The sequence below is a fragment of the Heteronotia binoei genome, chromosome 19 (genome assembly GCF_032191835.1).
Source record: "Heteronotia binoei isolate CCM8104 ecotype False Entrance Well chromosome 19, APGP_CSIRO_Hbin_v1, whole genome shotgun sequence".
NCBI classification, from domain to species: domain Eukaryota; kingdom Metazoa; phylum Chordata; class Lepidosauria; order Squamata; family Gekkonidae; genus Heteronotia; species Heteronotia binoei.
Window position 1 is genome coordinate 17,703,048 of NC_083241.1, and position 25,555 is coordinate 17,728,602.

General features: G+C 44.3%; 1 protein-coding gene and 1 non-coding gene across 3 annotated transcripts in view; one reads left to right on the forward strand and one right to left on the reverse strand.

The window, feature by feature from the left end:
• Positions 1-21,907, reverse strand: part of POLG (DNA polymerase gamma, catalytic subunit) — a 42,034-nt gene extending 20,127 nt beyond the window's left edge. Inside the window, exons 1-13 of one of the 2 annotated variants that reach the window (XM_060260263.1) lie at positions 21,281-21,906; positions 19,397-19,583; positions 19,098-19,265; positions 17,099-17,245; positions 16,739-16,818; positions 12,182-12,364; positions 10,949-11,100; positions 10,495-10,618; positions 9,879-10,103; positions 3,434-3,554; positions 3,118-3,183; positions 2,404-2,508; positions 373-533 (exon numbers count right to left, since the gene is read on the reverse strand). In XM_060260263.1, coding sequence (XP_060116246.1) covers positions 373-533; positions 2,404-2,508; positions 3,118-3,183; positions 3,434-3,554; positions 9,879-10,103; positions 10,495-10,618; positions 10,949-11,100; positions 12,182-12,364; positions 16,739-16,818; positions 17,099-17,245; positions 19,098-19,265; positions 19,397-19,583; positions 21,281-21,873 — 2,312 coding nt within the window. In that variant the 5' untranslated portion in view covers positions 21,874-21,906. Of the gene's footprint in view, positions 1-372; positions 534-2,403; positions 2,509-3,117; positions 3,184-3,433; positions 3,555-9,878; positions 10,104-10,494; positions 10,619-10,948; positions 11,101-12,181; positions 12,365-16,738; positions 16,819-17,098; positions 17,246-19,097; positions 19,266-19,396; positions 19,584-21,280 lie in introns of both variants that reach the window. The other variant, XM_060260264.1, reaches the window with a different exon arrangement.
• Positions 21,908-22,963: 1,056 nt separating this feature from the next.
• Positions 22,964-23,036, forward strand: TRNAR-UCG (transfer RNA arginine (anticodon UCG)). The gene has a single exon. It is a non-coding gene; the product is annotated as a tRNA-Arg (tRNA).
• Positions 23,037-25,555: the final 2,519 nt, after the last annotated feature.

Consider the following 25,555-nt stretch of genomic DNA (forward strand, 5'->3'; position numbering starts at 1 on the left):
TCACATCCTTAAAGAAAAAAAAGTTTGATAAAAATTAAATATTGCAGGTATTTCAAATTTTCCCCAAATTCTATGGTTTTGATGTTTCCAGAAAATTTATAGCTGTAGTAGCAAGCAACCACAAATAACATCTTGCTCTCCCATGTGCTCTTCACCAAAGTGCCCTGTCAAAATTTGAGTACAGGGTGATGTATGCAAACCGAATATATTTATGGAAGATGCACATGTGTCAAGGTTTTGACCACAAAACTAAAATCCTCTCACTGCAAAGTAGGAGAGGAAGATCAAGAATTACAGTCATGTACAGCAATCAGCAGGGAGTATCTGACAGCAAAGCAGATCTGCAGCTCAACAGCAGAGTGCCCAAATTACCTTATTCGCTTATGCGCATTCCTCCAGAAGGAGATTTTCTTGTTGATTTCAAGAGCTCGAGTCCCGTCAGAACCCCTGGTGCCAGCTTGCAGGGTTCCGTCCTCCATCTTGGGCAAGAAATCCTTGGCAAATGGACTTCCAACATTGTTGTCATTCCCATCCTTTAACAGCAGGGGAAGAAGTTAGTTTGGACTCAGACCAGGAGCTCCGAAACAGACAATGTGATGTGAAATCCTGGTCACCTTTCTGTCCAGTTTATAAACACATTTTGTTGCCACAAGTTACAGTCTTTCTAACTCAATTGCTAACAGGATTTAAACAAGTTCCTGCCTTCAAGGGTTCTGGCCAAGGAGTGCTAATGGCAATGGGATGACTGACAAACAGGAGTCTCTTGCATTTCCATTTTATTAAAATTGAATGCATAACCTAACTAACTTTAAATCCACCAAATTATAAGACCCTCCTGAAAAGTAAGCCTCTCACTTCCCAAATGAAATAGTGTTGACTGATGCTAGATTCCTGCAAGTTTATATTCCATCTTTTGTGTTCAGTATATGGCCGAGGATCTGTCTACCTTAGGGCCCGTCTCTCCCCATACATTCCCCAGAGGGTACTCAGATCTGGATCACAAAATCTATTAGAAATCCCCGGGTCAAGGGAGGTGAGATTGAAGGCTACCAGAGAAACAGCCTTCTCTATTGCGGCCCCCCACTGGTGGAACCAACTCCCAGACAATGTTAGAACCTTGCGGGACCTTGACAATTCCGCAAGGCCTGCAAAACAACACTATTTCGAATGGCCTTCAACCAAAATACATAGATGTCTAACATCATGGCATGGAATTTAGCACCAAAACTGTTGTTTTAAAATTGCTTTAATAATTTAGATTGTTAATTTTAATTGATATTATTGTAATTGTTTTTATTGTTCTATTGTTGATTCAATGTTGTTAGCCGCCCTGAGCCTGCTCTGGCGGGGAGGGTGGGATATAAATATGAAAAATAAATAAATATATAGCTTTGAGCTATAGGCTGTTTTGCATCTTTTGCAGAGGCAAGCCCACATTTGCCCATTTACAGCAACCCATTTACAGGAAAGGGTGGAATATAAGCCTACTAAATAAATAAAAAAATAAATTTGCAATTGAGCCTCCCAGAGTCTCCTCTTCCACCTCACCATGCTCCTCTTCCTTTTTGGCTTTGCTCTCCCCCCGTCACTGCCCAAGAAAGTCATGCTGTGCTGTTGGGTTCCAGTCTGAGAACCACAGACATAAGGTTCATCTTAGAAGCACACCTGAGCTCCAGCATGCCTGAATGTGTATTTCCAACACAAGGGAGAATTGTTTAATTGCCAAGGGAAGTGGGCAGGAGGCTGCCTAATCAAATGCCAAGAACACAGGCACTGGGCCTGACACATCTACAGAATAAATCTTGTCCCCAACAAGTCTTTTCTACAAGAGTGTTAGAAGGAAGGGGGAGAATATTCCCCCTTTTGTTGTAGAACATTCTTCTTACACTATAAAAACATATACACTTCAATGTATTTTCTAATTTTAGAGTGCAATTAACCACTAGGATCCAGAGATGGCGAAGTCTCATTTATCCATGAGAATTATTTGTTAAAACAGGGGTGTCGAATTCATTTGTTATGAGGGCCTGATCCGACATAAATGAGACCTTGTCGGGCCAGGCCATATGTGTCACAAAATGTAGCAGACACAACACAATTAAAGATTTTTTTTAAAAAAACCTCAAAACATGTTTAAAACATTAGGACTCTTGCAATATTTTGGTTTTTTAACCGTCTCTGATAACTGACACCTCGTTCTGAATTATTGCATCAAAAACTGAAGACAATGTCTGTGATGTAGCAATCTTGAGTATCCTGTTCAGGAGTTGGTCAGGTGTGTATCTGTAAGTTGTAAACCTGCTTTGGATTTGCTCGTGGGCCTGATAAGACCCCCTCCGGGGGCCTGATCTGGCCCTTGGGTCTCTTGTTTGACACCACTGCATTAAAATGTTTCACACTCACCTTGTGAGGTAATCTGAAAAACCAACAGCCTGAGATATTGACATCATTGTATGGACCATTGCCATGATGATATTCAGGATGGTTCTCTGCAGATCCCACCTCATCCTAGAGACAATCAATGTTGAATTAAATGGACAAAATCAAAATTTACAACAACAAAAATTAACAGATTTCAGGTGTGGGAAGCACCTAATGATCACCTCATATAGACAGAATGCTGTAATAGAAACAGAGTCCAGCTAAGTGGTCCCAAAAGGATTGAGAGCAGGGCACTTCCCCCTCCCCCACCAATCCAGCAATAAGCTGAAGCCATCAATGCCTTTGCAAAACCCTTGGGTGGCAGCTTCTGGAATTTCTCCCTGGACGTTTCTGACTAGTCAATATATTTGTTACTATGTGCTGTTTGAATTCTGTTATGGATTTTACACAAGTGTTATTTCTTTTTTTCCTTTGTTGATATAAGCCACATTGAAACCAGGCTGAAGGTTATAAATACTTTACATAAATGAATTCGGTCTGCTAGACCTGTGCTCAGTCTGGAATGACAGACATCAAGGGCTTTGAACACTTCACAAGGGCTCCTATCATTTCCTCTGTGGGACTAGACCCACACTGTATGAAAAATGAACCCGGAATACTCAGCACCTCCTAAGACACTCCAAATGCACAAGCTTGAGCAATATCCAGTGCATGCAAATCGACTTATGCTGATACCTGTCTTGAGGACTTGGCTGCAGGATCTGCATCTCCATCTGCCTCGAGGTGACTGAACTCTTCTGCCTGGCAGGAAGGGAAGAGATCTCTTTAACATCTGATCCATTTTGTATACCTCTATCTACCCATATCACTTTCACCTTGCCAACCATCTGAGCAAATCAGGTCTTCACACAAAGCTCACATGCTAGTTTTCTGTGTTCAGGGAGTTGTTCTTTTTTAATGGATGCTCATTTATGCAAGTCCTTCATGAAATGGCACAACCACAACAATTACACTGTGTGATTCTACCAAGTTTGAACCTCATAAGTTGTACCTTTTGCCAGAAAGTGCTGTTTTCTGTTAATATCAGATCTTCTTCCAGAGAGGCTTCTAGCAACCCAGGCTGCTCTTTGCCTTTCTCCTTGCAATGCTCCTGGTACAGATGCTCAATAACCCTGCAAGGAGAAGGAGAAGTTTGCTGCCCCACTGAGCAATTTATCTCACCCTACCTACTGAAATGAATGGGGAAATTGGTTTAAGTCTTAAAGAAAAGCTGAAAAGTTCTATTGACAGTCCATCAACTCTTGATTTGTTTCTCCTAGATGCTCTCAGTGCAGCTTTCACTTCACTTTCTACACCTGTAGGCTCTTAGAAAAATTCTTCTTTGAAAGAACCTCATCCTTTCATCTCTTCTGCCCTCTGGCAGTCCCCTCGAGGGCCTTATTGAGTCTTGGAACAGCCGGCTCTCTACAGCCATCGATGAGATCGCACCTCGGCGTCCTCTGCGACCCGGATCAGACTGGCTCCTTGGTATAACCCGGAACTGCGCCAGCTGAAACAGGGCCTCAGACAGCTAGAGAGGCAATGGCGACGTACTCGCGATCAGGCGACTAGAGCATCTTATAGAGAATTTATGAGGTCCTATGAGATGGCAGTCAAGGCCGCAAAGAAGACATACTTTGTGGCCAAGATTGCGTCTGCAAATTCGCGCCCGGCACAATTATTTAGAACAATTCGGACTTTAACTACATTGCCGCAAGGCAAGCCAAATGTTAAGGAATTGGAAATAGGCTGTGAGGCTTTTGCGAAATTTTTTGCAGACAAAGTCCAATCGCTCCGCCACGACTGCCCCGCCATGTTGGATACAGTAAGCGGACTTGAGGCTCCGTGCCTGCCTTCGGATTTGATCCTGGATCGTTTCGACCCCCTCAGCTTGGAGGAAGTCGACAGAATCCTCTCTGCTGCACGCCCAACAACTTGCGATCTGTACCCCTGCCCCTCCTGATTAATTAAAGCCTGCCAGGAGGAGCTACGATGTCCTATACGGGACATCATAAATAGATCTCTTTCAGAGGGTCTTTTCCCAACCCCTCTGAAAGAGGCAGTGGTCCGCCCTCTCCTGAAAAAAACTACACTAGATCCGGCCGAATTGGCGCACTACCGGCCGGTCTCAAATTTGCCCTTTTTGGGCAAAGTAATAGAGAGGGCTGTGGCGTTGCAGCTACAGAGTTTCCTGGATGACGCTTCCACCCTAGATCCTTTTCAGTCCAGCTTTCGCCCGGGCCATGGGACAGAGACGGTGCTGGTCGCCCTCATGGATGATCTCCGGCGACATCTGGATCAAGGTGGTGTGGCAGTACTGCTGTTGCTAGACCTATCGGCGGCATTCGATATGGTCGATCACCGGCTGCTGACCCGCCGCCTCGCCGACGCAGGGATTCAGGGGTTAGCCTTACAGTGGCTTTCCTCTTTCCTTGAAGGTCAGGGACAAAGGGTGGCGATTGGGGGAGAGCTATCTCAGAGGCACCCACTCGATTGTGGGGTGCCTCAGGGGGCAGTTCTCTCCCCAATGTTATTTAACATCTTTATGCGCCCCTTGCCCAGATTGCCCGGGGACATGGGCTGGGTTGCCACCAGTACGCTGATGACACCCAGCTCTACCTACTGATGGGAGACCGGGCCGTTGATGATGCCCCTATAGACCTGGACCGGGCATTGCAAGCCGTTGCCGATTGGATCAAGCTGAGCGGGCTGAAATTGAATCCAGTGAAGACAGAGGTCCTTTGCCTGGGTCGCAGCGCCCCAAAAGGAGGGATTCCCCTTCCAGCTTTTGACTGGACGCCATTGGTACCAGTGCGTGAAGTCAGGAGCTTGGGAGTGCTACTGGAGTCCTCCTTGACAATGGAGGCCCAGATAGCGGCCACTGCCAAATCTGCTTTTTTTCATCTTAGACGGGCAAGGCAGCTGGCCCCCTTCTTGGAGCGAGGTGACCTGGCAACAGTGATCCATGCAACGGTCACCTCGAGATTAGACTACTGTAATGCCCTCTACATGGGGCTGCCCTTGTACCGAACGCGGAAACTACAGCTAGTGCAGAACGCAGCAGCCAGGCTGCTACTGGGACTACCTCGGTGGGAACACGTGTGGCCTGGGCTGTGGGAACTGCACTGGCTGCCAATTGTGTACCGGGTTCGTTACAAGGTGCTGGTTATTACCTATAAAGCCCTATATGGCCAAGGACCTGCCTACCTCAGGGGCCGCCTCTCTCCATATGTTCCCCAGAGGGCACTGCGTTCCAGTTCACAAAATCTTCTGGAGATCCCTGGGCCTAAGGAGGCCAAACTTAAAACAACTAGAGAGCTGGCCTTCTCCATAAAAGCGCCTCAATGGTGGAATCAGCTCCTGGAGGAGGTGCGGGCCCTGCGGGACCTCAACCAGTTCCGCAGGGCCTGCAAAACTGTCCTCTTCCAAGAAGCCTTCAAGACGTGATCAGACTGAATATTACGCCGCCAGGATAAACAGAGATTGTAGCACCATATTGTTTTTAGCTTTTTAATATTAATGTATATTTATATTCGTATTTGTATTTATTGTGAACTGATTTTACTTGTATTGCCACTTCATGATATTATATCATGACATATTGTAAGCCGCCCTGAGCCTGCCTCGGTGGGGAGGGCGGGATAGAAATAAAATTTATTATTATTATTATTATTAGTTCTCCAGTGTATTATTACTACCTATTTTGTCCTGTTCAGTCAATGTATCTCCACGTTGATCTTCAGCACAACTAACAATGCTTTAAATTTCCCTTTGATTTCTTGTGGAACAGTTCTCATTCTTCTTTTTTTTTGTATTCTCTTTTTATTTCTTTACACTGGTTATTATAATAGCTCTCTTTATCTCTACATGCAAGTCACGGGAATGCTACATTTAAATTTCTGATTCTATTTCTGTTACATTCTACTTTTGCTTCTGGTTTAGCAATTCTTAGAGTTTCATTGGCCATCCATTGAGGTTTTTCAATTCTTTGGCTAGCTGAACAGTCATTGAGCATTCTTCCATGGTAATATCTCTGGTTTGGACCCCTAGTTCTTCTGGTTCACTTTCACTTGAACTTATGCAAATCTGTTCTTATATGGTCTTCAAACTCTTCAGGAATGTTGTTTAAATTGTATTTTGGCACTATGAATGCTTTGGTGTTTTTCTTCAGCTTTATTCTATTAACAACTCATCCTGTCCCTCTGTGGTAACTGATCTATTACCACCACTAAATCCCTAATCCTTAACCTTCATCTTAACTAGAATCAGGGATTTAACAAGCTCTAAAGTACATAATCTTTCACACAAATATCTGTTGATGCATATCCTGTTAACCCTTTTGGATATTCCAGTACATAGTAAATAAGCTTTAAGTATCAACAAAGTCAGCAACTGACCACCCTTTCTGAGTCCACAGGTACCTGTACGAAGCTACTGTAGCCATTGTCCACATGAACCACATTTTGTTTAGCCACAGTCCCAAAGATGGAACTGACTGATTCTTCCATCTCTGTGCCAATGTCAGTCTAGCTGCAGTGAGCCCCAGAGCCGAGAAAGAGTGGCACTTCCCTTCCCCAGCGTCCTCCGAGGACACTGGGGAAGGGAAGCGCTGAATGCCCAGCGTGATGATGTCACCTCTGGGTGATGTCATCATGCCCCACACACGTGAAAACTTTTCTCCCAGCGAGATGGGTCTTGGGTGCCAGAACCCCACGTGCCGAGGCTGACACTATTCCAATATACCTGGACAACTAGACAAGCCCACCATAGATAAAAGGTGGCTTCTTTTTCTTTACCACATTTACTGCAAACCTTCAAACCCCCTGAAATCTTTTAGGAATCAATTATCAATGATGAAGAATTTTCAAACAATTCTCCCTAATCCCAAGATCTTAGATAATTTATGAAATGCTTTTTTCCCACTTATCCACTGAAATAAAAAGGTAAAGGTAGTCCCCTGTGCATGCACCAGTCATTTTCGACTCTGGGGTGATGTTGCTTTCACAACGTTTTCACAGCGGACTTTTAACGGGGTGGTTTGCCATTGCCTTCCCCAGTCATCTACAGTTTCCCCCCAGCAAGCTGGGTACTCATTTTACCGACCTTGGAAGGATGGAAGGCTGAGTCAACCTGATCCATTGTAATAGGCAAGCCTAAATCTGCTTCCCACCTAGTTTTATGTTTCCATCTTATTTTATCCTCCTCCTGAAGACCTCCATGCATTTTTGCCAATAACTCTTTTAAATTAATTTTGTCCAAGAAGTTTTTTTTATCTGCTATTTAACAAATGAAACATGTCAGTTTCTTAATAGGAATCACATACCTTGTTTCCATTGAAAATATTAAAATACAGGAATCTGTCTCAGTGCCATTCTTTTCCCAAGTTTATCTCACATTAAAAGGTCCCTCTTCCTTTCAAAATAATACATCTCACGGATAGTTCCCAAAACAGTTTAGAATATCTTCATGATTTTAAACGGGAGTTCTAAAGTCCTAGATTATTGACACATCTGTTCCAGGTTTTGGCTATCCCCTGTCTAAATGGATTAAAGAAAGGAACCTTCTGTTTCATATCAGTCAGACCCATCCCCTAAAAGGTTTTTATGAACCTTTCTGTCCCATCCCCCACTCACACTCCCCCAAACCAGCATGCCACTGCTGCTAATAATGCAGCCTCCTTATATTAGGAATTAACAAGACAACATTAGATTTATATTCTGCCCTCCACTCAAGAGTCTCAGAGCAGCTCACAATCTCCTTTATCTCCCCCCCACCCCCAACAACAGACACCCTGTGAGGTGGGTGGGGCTGAGAGGACTCTCACAGCAGCTGCCTTTTCAAGGACAACCTGTGCCAGAGCGATGGTTCACCCAAGGTCATGCCAGCATGTGTAAGTGGAGGAGTGGGGAATCAAACCCGGTTCTCCTAGATAAGAGTCCACACACTTAACCACTATACCAAACAAGCCTTCCCTATCAGAGGAGGCAAGCACAATATCTTTGAAAACACTGCATTTCTTATCACACTAAATGTATCAAATATTGACTGTACTTTTCTCAGTAACTCTTGTGGAGCATGTAAAGGGAGAAACAAACACCGAAAGATAAATCTTAGTGAAATTTTCATCTTGGTAGACCCAATACTACCTAAACCACAATAGTCTGTACCTGCACCACTTTTTCAAAGACAGTTTCACTCGCTGAACTAAACTTTTGGACCAACATGTCATCTGTATGAAAACAAAAAAAAGTTCCTGAAGAGTGTGGGGCAAAGTTCTGGTCAGGTGATTCCTAGCCTCACTTATATCCCTTTAATATTAGTTTGATCCACAGCAAATAGCAGGTAATGTTAAAGGGACGGGACATTTTTCTCCAGGCCTTCTGCCAATCCTGCAGTTTACAATCTCACTGGGGAGGGGGGACCTCAAGGTAAGGGGAGAGATCAAAGGAATGAAGTACAGTTATGTGTACGGGGTTTTTTGGACATGCAACTGCTCTATCAATTCAGTCTTTTGGATTTCAGACCTCTTTAAACTTGAGCTATCACAAGCCATAAGAGTGGCCAGAGCAGAAGAGAGCAGAGCTGACTCTGCCCTGTTGAGCTTGCATGTGCAGCATCCAAAGTCCCCCCTCCAAAAGGAGATGAAGAAATTACTCAGGCTTGACTTGGCTTCTCCTGAGGTGTGAATACAGGATCATGGAAAGGAAGCCTGTTGCTTGCAGCCCCACAGTGAACTGCAGTGCGATGTTGTTGGGCACGGCTGGAGACTGAGACTAGGACAGGCCCCACAGGAGCTACAGAGGAGGGGTGGGGGAGGCAGAGCTTGCTTTGCCAGGTTCTCTCAATCACACAGCAGACCTACTGAACCAAGCCTCTCTTCCTTCTATTGGCTGAGCCTCTCTTCCTTCTTTCCCCTCCTTGTCCCCTGGGGAAAGAAGGAAAGAGCTTCCTTTGTTCAGTTCCCTGGATCCCATGGGAGAAATACAAAGAAAGCATCTTTAAGACCAAAGAGTTCTAATGTTTTAAGCATGTTTTAAGTTTTTCTTTTAAAAATTGTGTCTGTGCCCTTTATAAAGTTTATATCTCTGCTACCTAACCTTAATTAGGTACACACATGGCCCAGCCTGACAAGGTCTCATTTATGTCAGATCTGGCCCTCATAACAACTGAGTTTGACACCCTCCTTTAGGCTGATCCTGCATTGAACAGGACACTGGACTAGATGGCCTGTACAGCCCCTTCCAACTCTATGACTCTACAATTTTAAGTCGGAAGCAACTTGACAGCACTCAGCACAGAGGATAGGAATAGTTATATTCATACTTAAATACGATTTGGTCATATGTATTGAACAAAAATAAAGATCAGCCTTCTAAAAGAAAAAAGCCACAACATGAAGTTGGCTGCAATATGATGACACTTTCCCCCACCCAACGGCTGCTACAGAAGGTTCTTACCTGAATGGGCATGAAGGTGAACTGCCACCCAGGTCATCCTCTGCTGGTCTCTTCTTCTTTCCTGGCACCAGGTAGCCCCAGCCATACTTCTCAGAGTAGTGCAGCGGAAAGCCATCCCAGGTGAGCCTCATGAGCTTTGGAGTCACTCTCATCTGCAGGCTGATGAGACTTGGCCCAGGTACCCAACTAGGATCATCCAGCCGGGGACACAGTTTACGGTACCACCTACAGAAATAGCGTTTGGAGGGAAAGAACCAGTGCAGATTAGGGCCATGGCTTTCCTCCACCACCCCTCTCAAGCCTACTTTTTAGCTTTCCTTCTACGAGGGCTAAAAACAGCCCGGAGATGCCACTTGCTAAAGCTCTGAGTTCATAATTCAATCCCTGAACTACAGAAAGAGGCAATTTCAAATAACAGACTACAGCATGAGCATCCAGACCATCAGGGCACAAAGTTAATATGGCACTGGAGAATTGTCACTATCTACAGGGATGTTAAGGTTTATTTTAACTGGATTAACTGGTCTTATTTTATACTTCTGTTTGCAAATTTATAGAACACTCTGTGGATGTTCCTATTGAAAGCAGTTAATGGAAGCTTCCTTTAACAACTCACCCTGGATGGCCAGGCAGATGCTGAATCCTTTTTGGCTGCAAAGTAACAGTCTCCTTCAGATGGTCCAAGCACAGCCGGCTGTCAAGGATCTTCTGATCCTCCTCTTCAGCAGGGGGACCAGGATCTGTTCTCAACAAACAACAAACCAGGAAATAAAATGTCAAGGCATTTGGAGGACAATGCCATTCTGTACCTGCACTGCACCTTGCATCAAAGGGCTTGAGTCTACATGGCCACATTCATTCAGTGGCTAAAGAATCTAGAGCTTGATGTAAAATTTGATACAGGTATATGGCTCCGTATTAGCTGGGCTTTCACTGAAAAAACAAGTATCTAACCCCTATAATGGAAGAATACAAACAGATCAGAATCTGAAAACAAATCTTGCTTCTTGCTGCTAGGATAAATGTGACCCACATGAGCAGGCAGTTGGCCAGTTACAATAGTGTTCTACCTTCCTGCCACTCCAACATGGAGGCCTTTTCCACTGCTTTGGGAGGTATATCATCACCATCTTGATTCTTCTTCTTCCCAGTTTTCTTCTTCTTCTGCTTAAATTCTTGGAGGTCCCACTCCAGATCCCATAACCAAGGGTCATCCTTGTACCTGTGCAATGCACCATACAAAACACAACATGTGGATTATTCTGACACAGCCCTTTTCCAATGTCTACCTCTTTGCCGAAGATTCCAGCAGATTTACAGTAGCCCAGGAGAGAGCTTGAAATACTCTTCCCGATCAAAGTTACTGGTCTGAAATTAGCTCCCAATCCTATCTAGATACACCCAGCATGAATGACAGTGATAACTACAGCTCCTTGCTGAGCCATCTTCCCCTTCATAAAATATACTGCATCCAAACAACCTGAAGTCTAAAACCTTTCCTCTATATATTCCTTTTTATTCCTCACCTTCAAAATTTGTTGTAAAGGGAAAGCAAACTACAGGGTATTAAGGACAGAGCTCCAAGCTCAGTGATAACCTATGCTGGCAACATAGATCTTCAGAGTGTGCAAAACGGAATTTTTTATAAATTGAATGTTGCTTGCAGTTAACATCTGTAAAATTGCAGGCAGTTTCCATTGCTTTGTTCATTGTACATGTTATCCTTTCTTATTGCATTGTTTGTTAGGTTTGCAATGCAGCTTTGTTGTGTTCTTTATATGTATATAGTGTACTTCGTTCCTATATACATTAGACTGTTTTAAATGCTTTGCTCACATATTATACTGCTTTAGCTGCTTTGCATTTATATATGAGTTTTATTACATTGTTGATAGTTTATCACATACAATCTATTACAGCGGTTTTAGCGCACCTTGAGTTTTGGTGAGAAAGGCAGACTGTAAATAAACAGTTGCAAAGTTGACGGGGAGGGGAGCATTGAAGCAAAAGAGTGGCAGATGGAAGGGTAGCTTCATCCTTCCGTAAGAATCACTGTTCCCATGCAATCCCCCTCCCTCAGGTGCCTTCTCCTTAAGACATGACAAACATGCAGCTAGATTAGTGGGAAATAATAGATGATCAAAACTCCCTTTCTCCCTATCATTTCACCTCACACCCTCCCCAGACTGCAGCTGCTCAACTGAGACTCAGGCATGGCTCTTTACCTAACAGACAGCTGTGTCTGAAGGCACTCTGTGGAGGCACCACAAGATATTCTGCCCCTCCAACATTAATGCCACTACCTTTCCTCATGAAGCAGCTGGCAGGCATCATCAGCCAGGTTCATCAAGGACTTCTTCATCTCCTTTTGGAGTTCTTCGTAAGTGGCCTGGGCTTCATCCAGATATCTTTCCCAGTTTTGATTGACAGGGAGATAACAGACCCCCATTTCTAGCATCCCTGCGAATGTCACAGGATGGGGACACCTGAAACAAAAGGAAAAAGAGGGCTGATCACAACATAGAAACTACCTGGCTTGCAGCAAGTGGCCATAGTTACATAAACTTTAGACATTTGCCAATCTTAACATATAAGAAGAAAACAGTGGCAACACAGTAGACATAAGCAGCCCAAAAAACCACTGTGTCCAAAAATCAAACACAATAAAGAATATGAAAAATATTTCATTCTATAAGTGTTTCCACCTTTTTCATAAGCCACCAATTAAGTCGTTAAAAAACGGGCATGTAAGAAAAGATAGGCAGAATGCTGCTATCAGGTTAATCGGCTTATGAAAAAGATGGAAACAGTGAAACATGATAAAAAGCTGGCGATCACGTGAGGATGAATTTTGCCTTTACAGCCGATATCTGAGGTTTGACTCTGGATGACTGAAGAAATCGGGAGTGATACCCATTGAAACAAGTTTTATCAGAGTCACTCAGAGGAAAGGACATTTTATCAGTGGGAGTTTTTAACCTTTTTTTGATACTGGGTATGAACTTTGTATGAATTTATAGATGTTTTTGCACTCATAGATGTTTTTTGCACTTATATTTTTCATATTCTTTACTAAGTGTTTGACTGCTGGACACAGAGGTTTTTTTGGCTGCTAATCTTAACATATAAGCAGTTGTTAAAAATCTTAGCATTAATTTTGCAACGCTCATTGGCCAATATGAAGAAATGAGCAGTGAATCATGAAAGTATGGACGAAATCACAGAATCACAAGGAACCTCCAGAGACATCTAGTTTAACCACCTGCACAATGCAGGAAATTAACAAGTACCTCCATCCTACACACACACACAGTGACCCCTGTTCCATGCCCAAAAGATGGAAACCCCCATCCAAAAAAACCCCTCTCTGGGATCCATGGCCAAACTGGCCTGAAGAAAAGTGGCTGCCTGACCCCAAAGTGGCAAACAGTATTCCCCTGGGCATATAATGGACAAGGACTAAGCACTTATGTAACCCTTCCTGCCCTCCTATTCATGACCTGCCTAAGTTCACAGAATCAGCATTGCTGTTGGATGGCCATCTAGCCTTTGTTTAAAAACCTCAAAAGGAGGAGAGTCTATCACCTCCCGAGGATGCCTGTTCGACTGAGGAACTGCTCTAATTGTCACAAAGTTCTTCCTGATGTTTAGTGAAAAGCTCTGATTTAATTTCAACCCATTGGTTCTGGTCTGGCCTCTCGGGGCAACAGAAAACAACTCTCTACCATCCTCTATGACAGGATTCTGGGAGGGATGCACCTCAAACCCCCATGGGTTTGTGGAGTCAGTGTGGATGCACTCCAGAGAGAAAATGCACTCCAGAGAGAAAAACAGTCCACTCTGCTTAGTGCTAAGATACCATTTATGGACCAAGGAAAAGAAAAAAACTAAAGTACTGAGATCAAATTAATCCAATGGAACATCAAGCAAACACCCCCAAAAATAAAATAAAGAAATGTTCCTTGTCTGCTCAACAAGCACTTCAGAAAGGGTTACTGAAGAAGCAGCCCCAAATGGTAGAAAGGACCATTCACTTATACCAGGGATGGGGAACCTTTTTTCTGCCAAGGGCCATATGGATATTTATAACATCATTCGTGGGTCATAAAAAATTATTAACTTAAAAAACAATGCTCCACCGAGGGAGAATGATTCAGGCCAGCAAAATTAATGCAAATAATTGTTTTTCTATTTGAAGTCAAGTGGGGAGAGCCTAATCTGGCACACACACACACACGGTCCGCCGCCCAAGACAAATGCACAGGTCCAGGACTTTTTTGTAGAAAAGGACCAGCAGAAACTCAGTAGCATATCAGGCCACATCCCCTAATATTAGCATATTAGGTCACACACTCATTAGCATATTAGGCCACACCGTCTGGGATAATCAAGTGTAAACTGAACTGTGACAGTAACTTTTCCAGGCTCCGCAGCAATTCTGGCCAGCCAGCCAGGCCCCAGGGAGGCTGTTGCACAGTACATCTGGGCCCTGTGATCCCTGCCTGGCCCTGGGGAGGCTGCTGCACGGCGCAGCTGGGCCCCAAGATCCTCACTGGCCAGCCAGGCCCCAGAGAGGCTGCCACATGGCTCGGTTTGGTCCAGCAATCTCCAAGGGCCACATCAAGTGACCTCGAGGGCCGTATACGGCCCTCGGGATGGAGGTTCCACACTCCTGACATAACCCTTCTGCTCACCTAAAGGATTCACTGTGAAACACCAATATGGAATGACGAAAACTAGACCTTCCTTCTTACCGTAGGTAAGAACTCTCAGCAAGATAACTAATTTTTCCTCTATGTTCTTCAGAGAGTATAGTGCCTCACATACTTATGGCTTAACGTATAAAATGTTTAGGCTACTGCTTGGTACATGGAAACCATGATGGAACTAACTAGGAATTAGAGCAGAAGGCATATTTGGAGGGCTTTATTTTTACACTTAGGATGCCAGCAGGAAAGCAAAGACTTATGGAATAACTGAACCAAGGAACAGTAGTTAGCTATTTTAACACCTGTGTAGCACAGAACAGGGGTGGCCAATGGTAGCTCTCCAGATGTTTTTTGCCTACAACTCCCATCAGCCCCAGCCAGCATGGCTGATGGCTGGGGCTGATGGGAGTTGTAGGCAAAAACATCTGGAGAGCTACTGTTGGCCACCCCTGGCACAAAAGAACAGAAAGGCCCAAGCTCATGTAACCCCAAATTCTGCAACAGAAAGCTCATACCCGACCACAAATTGTGTTCATCTTTAAGGTGCTGGACTCTTACTCTTCTCTATTGCTACAGAAAGACTAACATGGTTACCCAACTTGCTCTATCTTCATGGGTCAACTGGTGATTTATTTTTCTGGCCAAGCTTTTTATTCATAAGACAGATAAAACCCTGGACAAAGCAAAAAGGGAAAATAAATAAGCTAAGGATTTTTTTCATCAAGCTGTTGTAGAAAAGATGATAAAAACTATTTATTTGAGCAGTGCAACGGGGGAATGGGTTTCACAAAGAGAAAAAAAATGCACCTCACACAATAGAAAACCACTCTCAAGACAGGCATTTTGAAGAGCAGCCCCACAGCAATAATTACAGGTACATGTATCACTTCCTTTTGGAGATGTTGGCTCCATTTCCACATAATGCCAAGTCATGCCCAGTGCCTTCTTCCTCTCCCTGCCCCCCCCCCAAATGTTCTGATTCCCTCACTGTCATGTTGCACTTGAAACCAGGTTTCCAGTTCTGATGTGGAGAATAATTACAAGCCCTGTCTGCGAATTCTGGCAGGAGGGAACCGGAGTGTGGGAAGGAGAGGAGAGAGCAGGTGAACCCAAGATTTGCTCCAATAACACTGAGCCATGGTTTGGCATTCCATCTTAACTAGCCCACTGCCCCCTGATTCTTTCTTGCAGGATTTGTGGCACTGCCACAATAGCAACATTTTGCCACCATATCAAACTAAATAGATTTCACCTATATCTAAATAAAGGGAGGAGAGAGAGAGAAAGAGAACAGGACAGGGCTTAAGGTGTTGGGTTTTCCTTTTGTTTTGTTTTTTTGGAGAAAGTGGCAGCAGCTTGCCTCCTGAAGCTTTTCTCCCACATCAGGTAACCCAGCACTGCTTTTTCCAGGCTGGCCAGGAATCTCATGAAAGGTATTTTATAGAGAAGGGCTCCTCATAATCCATATTTTCGTATACTTGCATGGATTACTGTAATGGTTTCTACACTGGGCTGTTCTTGATTACCATCCAGAAACTGTAGCTGGTCCAGAATTTGGCAGCCCAATTATTGTTAGGGACTAGCCAACAGGAACGTACATTACCTTGCCAATTTTGAAATAGTTACATTGCCTGCCCAGTGTTCCCCAATTCAATTCACAGTGCTGGTTGTGACCTTTAAAGCCTTCGCAACCTAGAGCCCACATATCAGAAGGAGCATCTCCTCCCAAATGGTCTGCAGACAGCCACCTGCTGGCCGCTCCCACACTTCATGTGAACTGCACAGTATCCATCAGAGAACAGGCCTTTTCCATCTTATCTTTCAGTATGTTGAATTCGCTCCCTGAAGAGGCAAGAGGAGTCTCCCATATTAGACATCTTCAGGGGGTGCTGCAAGTCATAGTTATCTGTCTGGGCTTTTGATGGCTATGAGTGACATTTTTAACGTGGGGGTAGTATTCGGGATTTTTTTTTCAGTTTTAATCTGTAACATTTTAAGTATTAGCTTTAAGCCACTGTAAGTGAAGAATCAAAAGAGGGTACAATATTTATATAAATAAATATAGTACCCAGGAGAGAATCTTTCCCTCTGTGGCTCTTTAAGTTCTGGCAGTGTTTAGTATCTCAGTATGACTGTACCCCAGCATCTCACCGTTTCATGAAGAGTGGAAGCTGCTCCTGGAATACCTCATGCGTAGCTTGAACATCAAGAGCACAATATCTCATCAGATCCTTGGGGAAAAGGAGAAGCAATGAAAAGGTACATTATGAGTCAGTTCCTCATACAGCCTTCATACCTAGGCACAGCTGTTAAACTATTCCCGCATTATCTCCTTCGACAGACAGCAGCTTCCAGATTGAATGCAAGCAGTCCCTCCTTGCCCTGTTAGCTAACCCCTTACTTCAACTGGAAATAGCAGGGAATGAACCCAAGGCATATTACTTACAAACCCATGTCCAGTTCCACAGTTTCTTCTGTTAAAAGATCTTGCCCAACAGATTCCCTCCTTACCTGGAAATTGTTCCTGATGTCATTCATGCTTCCCTTCACAAAGAGTTCCCGGGCCTCTTTCTCTAATGTCTGGCCCCCTACATAGAGGGCATGCACATCTACTAGGTTGTTGATGCTGCTAATATTCACCCAGTCCCAAGAGGCAATCTGCAAAGTGATAGGATATCAAGAGAATGGGCAACTAGTCCACAAATAAAAAAACCTTGATTTCTTGTTCTCTCCCATTCAGAATTTTGCAGGCACCCACTTCTTTCCCCTTATGTCAATTCAGAGTCCTCTCGCTAAAACGATTTCTTTTCCCCATCCATGAAGATCCCCAGGTCACACCACTGTCAAAAAACCACCCTGGGTCAATATGGGCTTATATGTATGTTGCATGTTCATGTGCATATAAAGCATGTTCTGTATCCTTGTGCCATCAACCCAAGTTTAAAAATCCAGCCTCTCATATTACCAGTGACTTGGGGAACACTAGTAAAGGATGCCTCTGAGCATGTGCAAAAGGGCAGAGTTCCCTAATTTCTCCAGCCCTTCTTCTGTGTGTGTGTGCATTTAAGTATGAACAAGTGATAAAGGTGCACGTGGAGGACTTTCAATCACAGTCTGCTATCTTAAACAGGAAAACTGTATTGCTACAAATTAAGCTAGAGAGCAAGAGAGAAAATATTCAAGCCAACTGAGTTGCAGATTTCAGGAAAATAACAGGGAAACATAACAACGAGCTAAACTTAACGATACAGAAGGTTTACCTCTGACACCCATTCTGACCCCCACCTGCTCCAATCAGGGGAATCCAACTTCCAGCATTTGGACAAAGACTAAAAGATGTTACCGATTTTCTAATCCGTATTGCCTTTGCTGGCAGGAAGCTTCTCACTCAATCGAGATGTAAGATCTTGCCTTCACAAGAGAAGGTGAACTCCAATCTCCCAATCAACTCAAGGTGCACGTCTCACATATCTCAATACCCAAATCATATTTTACAACAGCTATCTTGGCAGGCAGAGCAAATAGCTATCCCTCTGCAAAAACAAATCTCTGTTCCCCTCTGATCTCTTGGTGCATTTTATGGATCTCTTATCTGAGGAAACAAGTAGCTGTCAAGGTTCTAGAGGACCACTGGTGGGCTTCAAATCACAACCACCACTCCTTAAATCTCCTTGGCTAGCTCACTGCTGCATTTTGCAGCTTCAGTAAGAGATAAGAAGCAAAGGTGCACATTAGAATATGAAATTTTGCAAGTATGCTGCAGTCTCGCCCCTCCTATAAATTTTTCAGTCTGTATAGTGTTTACTCTTAGCTGATAAAACATCAGTTCATTGAAGTGTATTTCTACCTGCCTCTCTCCCTACTCTTTTAACACAAGAGAATATCAAACAATAGTTATCACAGACGTCACTATAATTGTGTGAAATATATTTCAACCACTGTTTCATTCTCAGATCAATCCACTGAGCAGCATAATTCTCATTCCTACGTTATGGATGGGGAATTCATACTAATAGACTAAGGCTCAGTCCAGATGTATGCCAAATCATGGTTTGATGCTACATGAGGAAGCCTGGCGTAAGTCTCAGTCATGGAGATTCTCTCTGCTTCTCTATCTGTCCCCCATATGCTGATGTTCCCTTCAAACAGGAAGAAAGGCAGAGAAATCATACAACTGGCAAACCAGGATCTGAGTGCATTATCCAGAGTTTCCAAAATAATACAAAGATCCGTAAATCTTGTTCAGCAGATGTAAAGTAGAATGAAAAACCACGCTCCAAGCCCCAGTTCTTCTTCCAAACCTATTTCAACTATATGGAGGAAAAAGATATTTCTGCATTCAGCTTCATTGCTGTTACATGCAGGAAAACACTGGCTTCTATCTGACACTGCCTCTTTTCAAGCCCCATGGATATAAACTGGTGATGAATGGATGTAATGCATTGCAAGCGACACGCAGCCAAGGAATGTGAAGATTAGCACGCAACTCCTCATTACTTCTCCAACTCACCAAAGGGCCATCAGTTTTGCTGCGCATCTTCTTGATGTGCTCCTGCACTTGCTGCTGTCCTTTCCTCTTGCCATGCTTTGCTGCCATCCAAAGGCTGCGCTGGAATCCTGACAAGCCTGAAATAGCCATGTGCATACTCATGGTGTCCAGGAAACGCATACGAGAGCCCTGAAATACACAGCTGTTTTCAAAGAGACAAAAGAACTCCTATGCTACCAACTCACAATGCAAAGAACTATATGTGGCAAGATAACAAGTGGGCTATGACTCACAAAAGCTCACACTGAAACGATTCTCACCTCTGTCAGGTACTGCTCTTTGATGTGTGCTCGGTCAAAGGAGACATTGTGACCCACCACGAGTTTCTCCTGACAGTGCTGCTTGGGGCAGCTGCTGCCCGATTCCAGGGGGATGAGGTCTGACAGAGTCAGCTGGCTGGACCAGCTATACCTCTGCTCTAACAGCCGCTTGCTGCACCAGGAGTACCTGGAAAGCACAGGCAACATCTTGCAATTACACATTCAGAGGACTAAAGTGCCCTTACCAACATATATGGAAGAACCAAGACTCTCAACACAAGCATTAAAAATGCTAGTGACAGGAAACTTTGCACTAAAGCTACATGAAAGGTCGCCCATACTGGAACAACCGCACATAAACCCTGCCATTTTAGCCCTCATCTCAGTCAGCCTCTGCTTTTCAAAGCATGTGGGCCTAAAATTTGCAAACAAGGAAGTCCCACTGAATTCAGCAGAAGGTCTTTCTGAGCAGATATGCCAAATAACCAGCTATGTGCATTCCTGTCTCTAGACTTTAGAGCACCAAATCCCCTTACTGGCCAATTGCACTGACATGCTTAAAAGTGGTCATATTCATATGGATGGGCTAACTATGCATACAGCCCAGGCACACTAGTAACTGTAATACTGCTATAATAATGGCCTTGGAAACCATTCTAAAGACACCAAGGATACATCCAGGTGGGCAGCCATGCTGCTCTGAAGCAACAGGACAAAGTTGAAGTCCAGTAGCACCTTTAAGGCCAAAGAAGCTTACATTCTCAATAAAACTTTGTTGGTCTTCAAGGTGCTACCAAGGATACAGTTATTTAAGATTTTTTAAAATTAAATTTAACATATCTTGTATGGCTCAAAATACACTTATGATTCCTGAACAGTTGTAAAAAAATGGGGGGAAGCAGCCTTCATAAGATGCAATACAGGTTCACCCTTCTCCTCCCTCTTGTGCTTTGAGCATGTAAGCAATGGGGGTGGAGGAGGTGTTTCCAATGCCAGTGTTCTATAGTGGCTAGAATGCGAGAGGATAAAATGTAGAAGAAAATGATATAAGCTGCTTTGGGTCCTCACTGCAGTCAACAGCATGGTATAAATCAAGTCATTTTATTCACTTAATTAGTAGCCTGTCTTTTTTGCTCAGACTCAAGGTGGATTATGAATACGGGGGGGGGGGGGGAGACATTCCAATCAAACAGCATAAAACACTGAATGAACAATGTAGTGGGACTTGGAAAGAAACACAAAAACAAAGAAAAACCTGCCTAAGGCATCCTGCAAGAAAGTGGGTAAAACCTGCCTAAGGCATCCTGCAAGGAAGCAGGTAAAAAGGTAAAGGTAGTCCCCTGTGCAAGCACCAGTCGTTTCCAACTCTGGGCTGATGTTGCTTTCACGACAGACTTTTTACGGGGTGGTTTGCCATTGCCTTCAAGAAAGTGGGTAGATGTGCACTCAGATTCAACAAACCTCACAGCACCTGTGCACAGCTTACACTGATGCCTCAGTAACCTATTGACCAGACTGGGCATTCTGTGGATCAGTAGAGAGCTTAGCACAAACAATGGAAAGCCACATAATGCCTCAGGACACATCAAAGGTCTATTGGGGGTCCTGCTGCTCACCCTTTTGGTTTTGCAAAATGGCCCAGGAAATTCCTAGGTATGAAATTTCCTCTTCGTACTGATGTGCTGCAATCAAAGGAATTCAGGAGGAAGGGATGGCAAGATGGTGAGTGGAGCTTGGAAAAGACTGGTTCCTGCAAGCCAAAAGGTGTAAGATGGTGGCTGAGGAAGGACTGTGGGGCTGAGAAAGAAAAGATGATGAAGAAAAAGGGCACTGACTATATTACCACTCTTAGGCACAAGAATTCTGCTCCACCTTACATCTTACCAGGCACTTGGGGAAACAGCCACTGCAAGTGTGGGGCAATGCCCTTCTTCCATGCACACCTCCACATCAAACACCAATGCTCGCTCATCTGGGAAATCCACCGTTTCCATCTCCCCACTGGGTCCATATCTTGTCCACCCAGCTGCCCAAGCCCACTCCTGAGGCATTGGGGAGATCTCACTCTGCAGAAGTTCCTTAGCAGCCTCCAAATATGGGAAATTCTGCTTCTGTGCCAAAACACAGAAGTGTTCATCAAGGTTGGCCCCATATAGCCGGGGTAGCTCGAGCTGAACATCTGGAACAGTGGAGGTCTCCTTTCCCCACAGATCATGCCTCTGCAGGTGTTCCACACTTTTTCGGATGTCTTCTTCCGAGTAATGGACCTGAGCACCTCGAAAAATCTGTTCATGAAGGCCCTTGGAGAGCATCTGGATCCCTAGTGGGTTCATGCGCTGCTGGCCTGAGGCCATCCCAGTATCCTGAACCAACTCCTCCTTCAGCAGGCGGCTGGTAGAGGAACCTGAAGACCATCTCAGATGCATCCGTGATGGGGACAGACCTCCTAGTAACATTCTCTGTACCAAACATTTCATCTTTACCAGGATACATCAGTCCAGAAACTATACAAGAGTTTGATTAACTGATCAGCTCGGACCTGTCAGAAACCAAGCTGTGTGCGACAGAACTGAGGTCCAGTGTGCTGTTCTCAAAACCAGCGTTCCTTCTTTTGCACCCAGTTCAAGCTCTAAGTCTAAAGACTCCAAAATACATAAGTAAGTGCATGCCATTTGTTTCCTTGAAATGCAGACATTTTCCTTATAAAGGCTATCGTCTCCCCACCCCACCCCCCACCCCGCCGGTTTTAAGCACCAGCATGAGAAATAAAGGATGAGGGCTGATTTGCTGTACACAACAGAATTCCTAGATTCAGTCAAATCCCCTCATCCAGAAGCCTTTCTCTTCTTGGCCTTTCCCCAGAGAAATTAGTGCTTCTTGCTTCTCCCACCTCCAGAAGCCATGTTGCCCCTCCCTGACAGACAATCTCTGCTTTGGCTTCCCTTCTTCCTCCCTCTCCAGAGAAACCAGCGACTGCTGCCTTCCTTGCCCAACTGTAACTGAAATTATCTCCCCCCCCCCACCTTTCCTCTTTATCTAATATTCTTCCCCTCAAAAAAAATTGTTTTTCTCCAACTGTTCCGCCTTCCCCCCCCCCCCCCCGAAAATATGGCTCCTCTTTCTTCCCCCTCAAAACTCAGCGCCTCCCCCGCTCTTTTCTATCTACTCCGCGCGCACCCCTCTTAAGCGTCGGCTTGGTTTTCCCCGCCCCTCTTCCTGACTGAGAAGCCCGACCGGAAGTCCTCTGGGCCGCCGTTCTGCTCCTCCCCCTCTCCTTCGAGGCTTTTTCTGGGGGCCTCCGCAATGAGCTCGTCCGATGAGGGGGTGAGCGAAGAGGCACGGAAGGGAAAACTTTCAGTTGTGGCGCTCTAGAGCCTCAAGGCCTAAGACTGTAACCAAAGAACTGCCGCCATGTAACAAAAAGGAGTTGCTTGCACCTGAGCCGCAGCGCTTCGGCCACTATTTGAACACGTCTCTCCTCCCCTACGGGAAATTGTATTTTCCTTAACGGCCCAGACTCTGCGCTTCCAACTTCCTATAGAAGTAGCTGAGCTTTCTATGTACGAGGGCCGCGTGGCCTAATGGATAAGGCGTCTGACTTCGGATCAGAAGATTGCAGGTTCGAGTCCTGCCGCGGTCGCTTGAATTTGAGAGGCTGAAATATTTTCTTTTTCTATTACAACAAGAACATGGCTCATTGGCTCTTTTCTTCTTCTTTTTTAAATATGCCGCCCTCATTTCTGATAGTGGTTTTATTCTGCACCTAGTAAGGGTGACCAAGGGTAGCGCTCCAGATTTTTTTTTTTTGCCTACAACTCCCATCAGCCCCAGCCATTGGCCATGCTGGCTGGGGCTGATGGGAGTTGTAGGCAAAAAAACATCTGGCGAGCTACCCTTGACCACCCCTTATTCCACCTTCCTTTTCATTCTTTAACTTTTAGCGTAATCGCTAGTTTTCTAATTGCCCGGGAGTTAAACTGGCACCTTTGCCTTTCTTCCAGGCAGCAATTCTGTGTCTTTTAACATCTTATACTTGCGTCCCCGCCGCCCCCCGAGAAACTGGAAGTGCTTGTCGGCATGTTAAAGCGGGGCGGGAATTCCCTGGAGAAACGACGGTCCTCCTTTCACAAGCCCCTGCTGCCTAAGCTAAATTCAACAGGTGAAGCTTTACCCTGAGTAGGACCGAGCCGGTGCTGGGAAATGCACCGTTGCCTGTTGAATTTCTGCTAGGGTTGCCAAGTCCAATTCAAGAAATATCTGGGGACTTTGGGGGTGGAGCCAGGAGACTTTGGGGTGGGGCCAGGAGACATTAGAGGTGGAGCCAAGAGCAAGGTTGTGGCAAGCATCATTGAACTCCAAAGGGAGTTCTGTCCATCACATTTCAAGGGACCGCAAGCCTTTTAAATGCCTTCCCTCCATTGGAAACAATGAAGGATAGGGGCACCTTCTTTGGGGGCTCATAGAATTGGACTCCCTAACCTAATCCTTTTGAAACTTGGAGGGTATTTTGGGGAGAGGCACTGGATGCTATGCTGAAAATTTGGTGCCTCTAACTAAAAAAAAAAACAGCCCTTCCAGAGCTCCAGATACCCATAGATCAATTCTCCATTATACCCTGTGGGAATCGGTCTCCATAGGGGATCATGGAGTGCCCAGCAAACAATCCCCTCCCCTGCTTTCTGATGACCCTGAAGCGGGGGGAGGGCCTCCAAACCGGGGGATCCCCCACCCCCACCTGGGGATTGGCAACCCTAATTTCTGCTGGCTGCAGAGTCAGGGGACAGCAGCACAATATTTGTCAGATGTTATCTTCCTTCTGGTATTGTACACCCAAACAGTTATCATTTAGTAATAGGGATATCTCACCTCTGTGTTGGAAACAGTGTTCACAAATCAGAACATATACACACTGTTGGTTATGGTGCCTTAAAATTTATGAGTATTGGTTAAAAGTACTGGATAAGATAAAGCTCATCACTGGAATAAGTGTACCTCTGATACCAGAAATCATTCTGTTAAATTATAGAGACCAGTTAAAGTTGAATTCAGTAATGGCAAAAAGAATAACTTTGCTAACATTTGCTAAAATAACCATTGCAACAAAATGGTAACAAACATTTGCTCCAAACCTGAGTCAATGACACAATGGCAGCTCTATATTATCGATAAATTAATGGATATGACAAAAATAGATATAGAGTTAGAAAACATTGACTTCTATACTATCTGGTACCGGATTTTGGACTACCTTATTCTTCAAAATGAAATTCCTGAAATTGAAACATCTCTACAATTATGGTAGTACTATAAATGATAAGAAATATTAGTAATGTGAACAAGGGAAGGCTATATACTTAACAACAAATGCATGGAGAAATATAAATAGTTACTATACATTAGAGTTATAAACAGGAATTTTAGTCTTTTAAACTTTTATGTACATCCATGTATTAATTACCTCTGATCACAAAAATGTATATGGAAATACTGTTGAATTTCTTTATGTTTTTATAATTATTTGAAGAAATTATTAATAAAAACTGTGTTTAAATTTTTTTTTCAGATGTGCTATATATTTATTCTCCATCCTAAAGTACACTTTCAAGAGACAAATAATAATAACAGCAGCGCTCTTTGCAGCCCTCTAGATTCCTTCCCAGCAGCACTCCCCTCCCACCCCTTCAGCCACACCCCGTCCAGCAGAAATGGGGTTGCCCTGTGGCGCAAAGCCTCCCCACGCCCCTCCTTTCATGGATTGTGGGCTCAAGTTAGGGGAGGGGACGCAGGTGAATGCACATTGAGGACTGAGACCTCACTGAATAGTTTTTGAGTGTGGCAAAACAGAAAGACTGACAACAGGATGGGGTTTTTTTTAAGGCAACTAAGGAAATTGGTATTATTATGCTGATTTCTTACGCATTTGTACAGTATTTTAAAATGTTGGAATATTGGGGGGGGGGATTCCACCTTCTCTCAAACATAGCTGAGTTTTACAGGTACACTGAGTTTTGCTTTACAGGTGGAAAAGAGTCCTCAGATCTTCTGTTTGTATTTTGGCAGGGAGGTTACTTATGTGTTCACCTGCCCCCTTCCAGCAATGGCTTACTTCTTCCTGATGTTACCACTTTAGGGGTCTCCCTTGTGCATTGAGGCCAACTC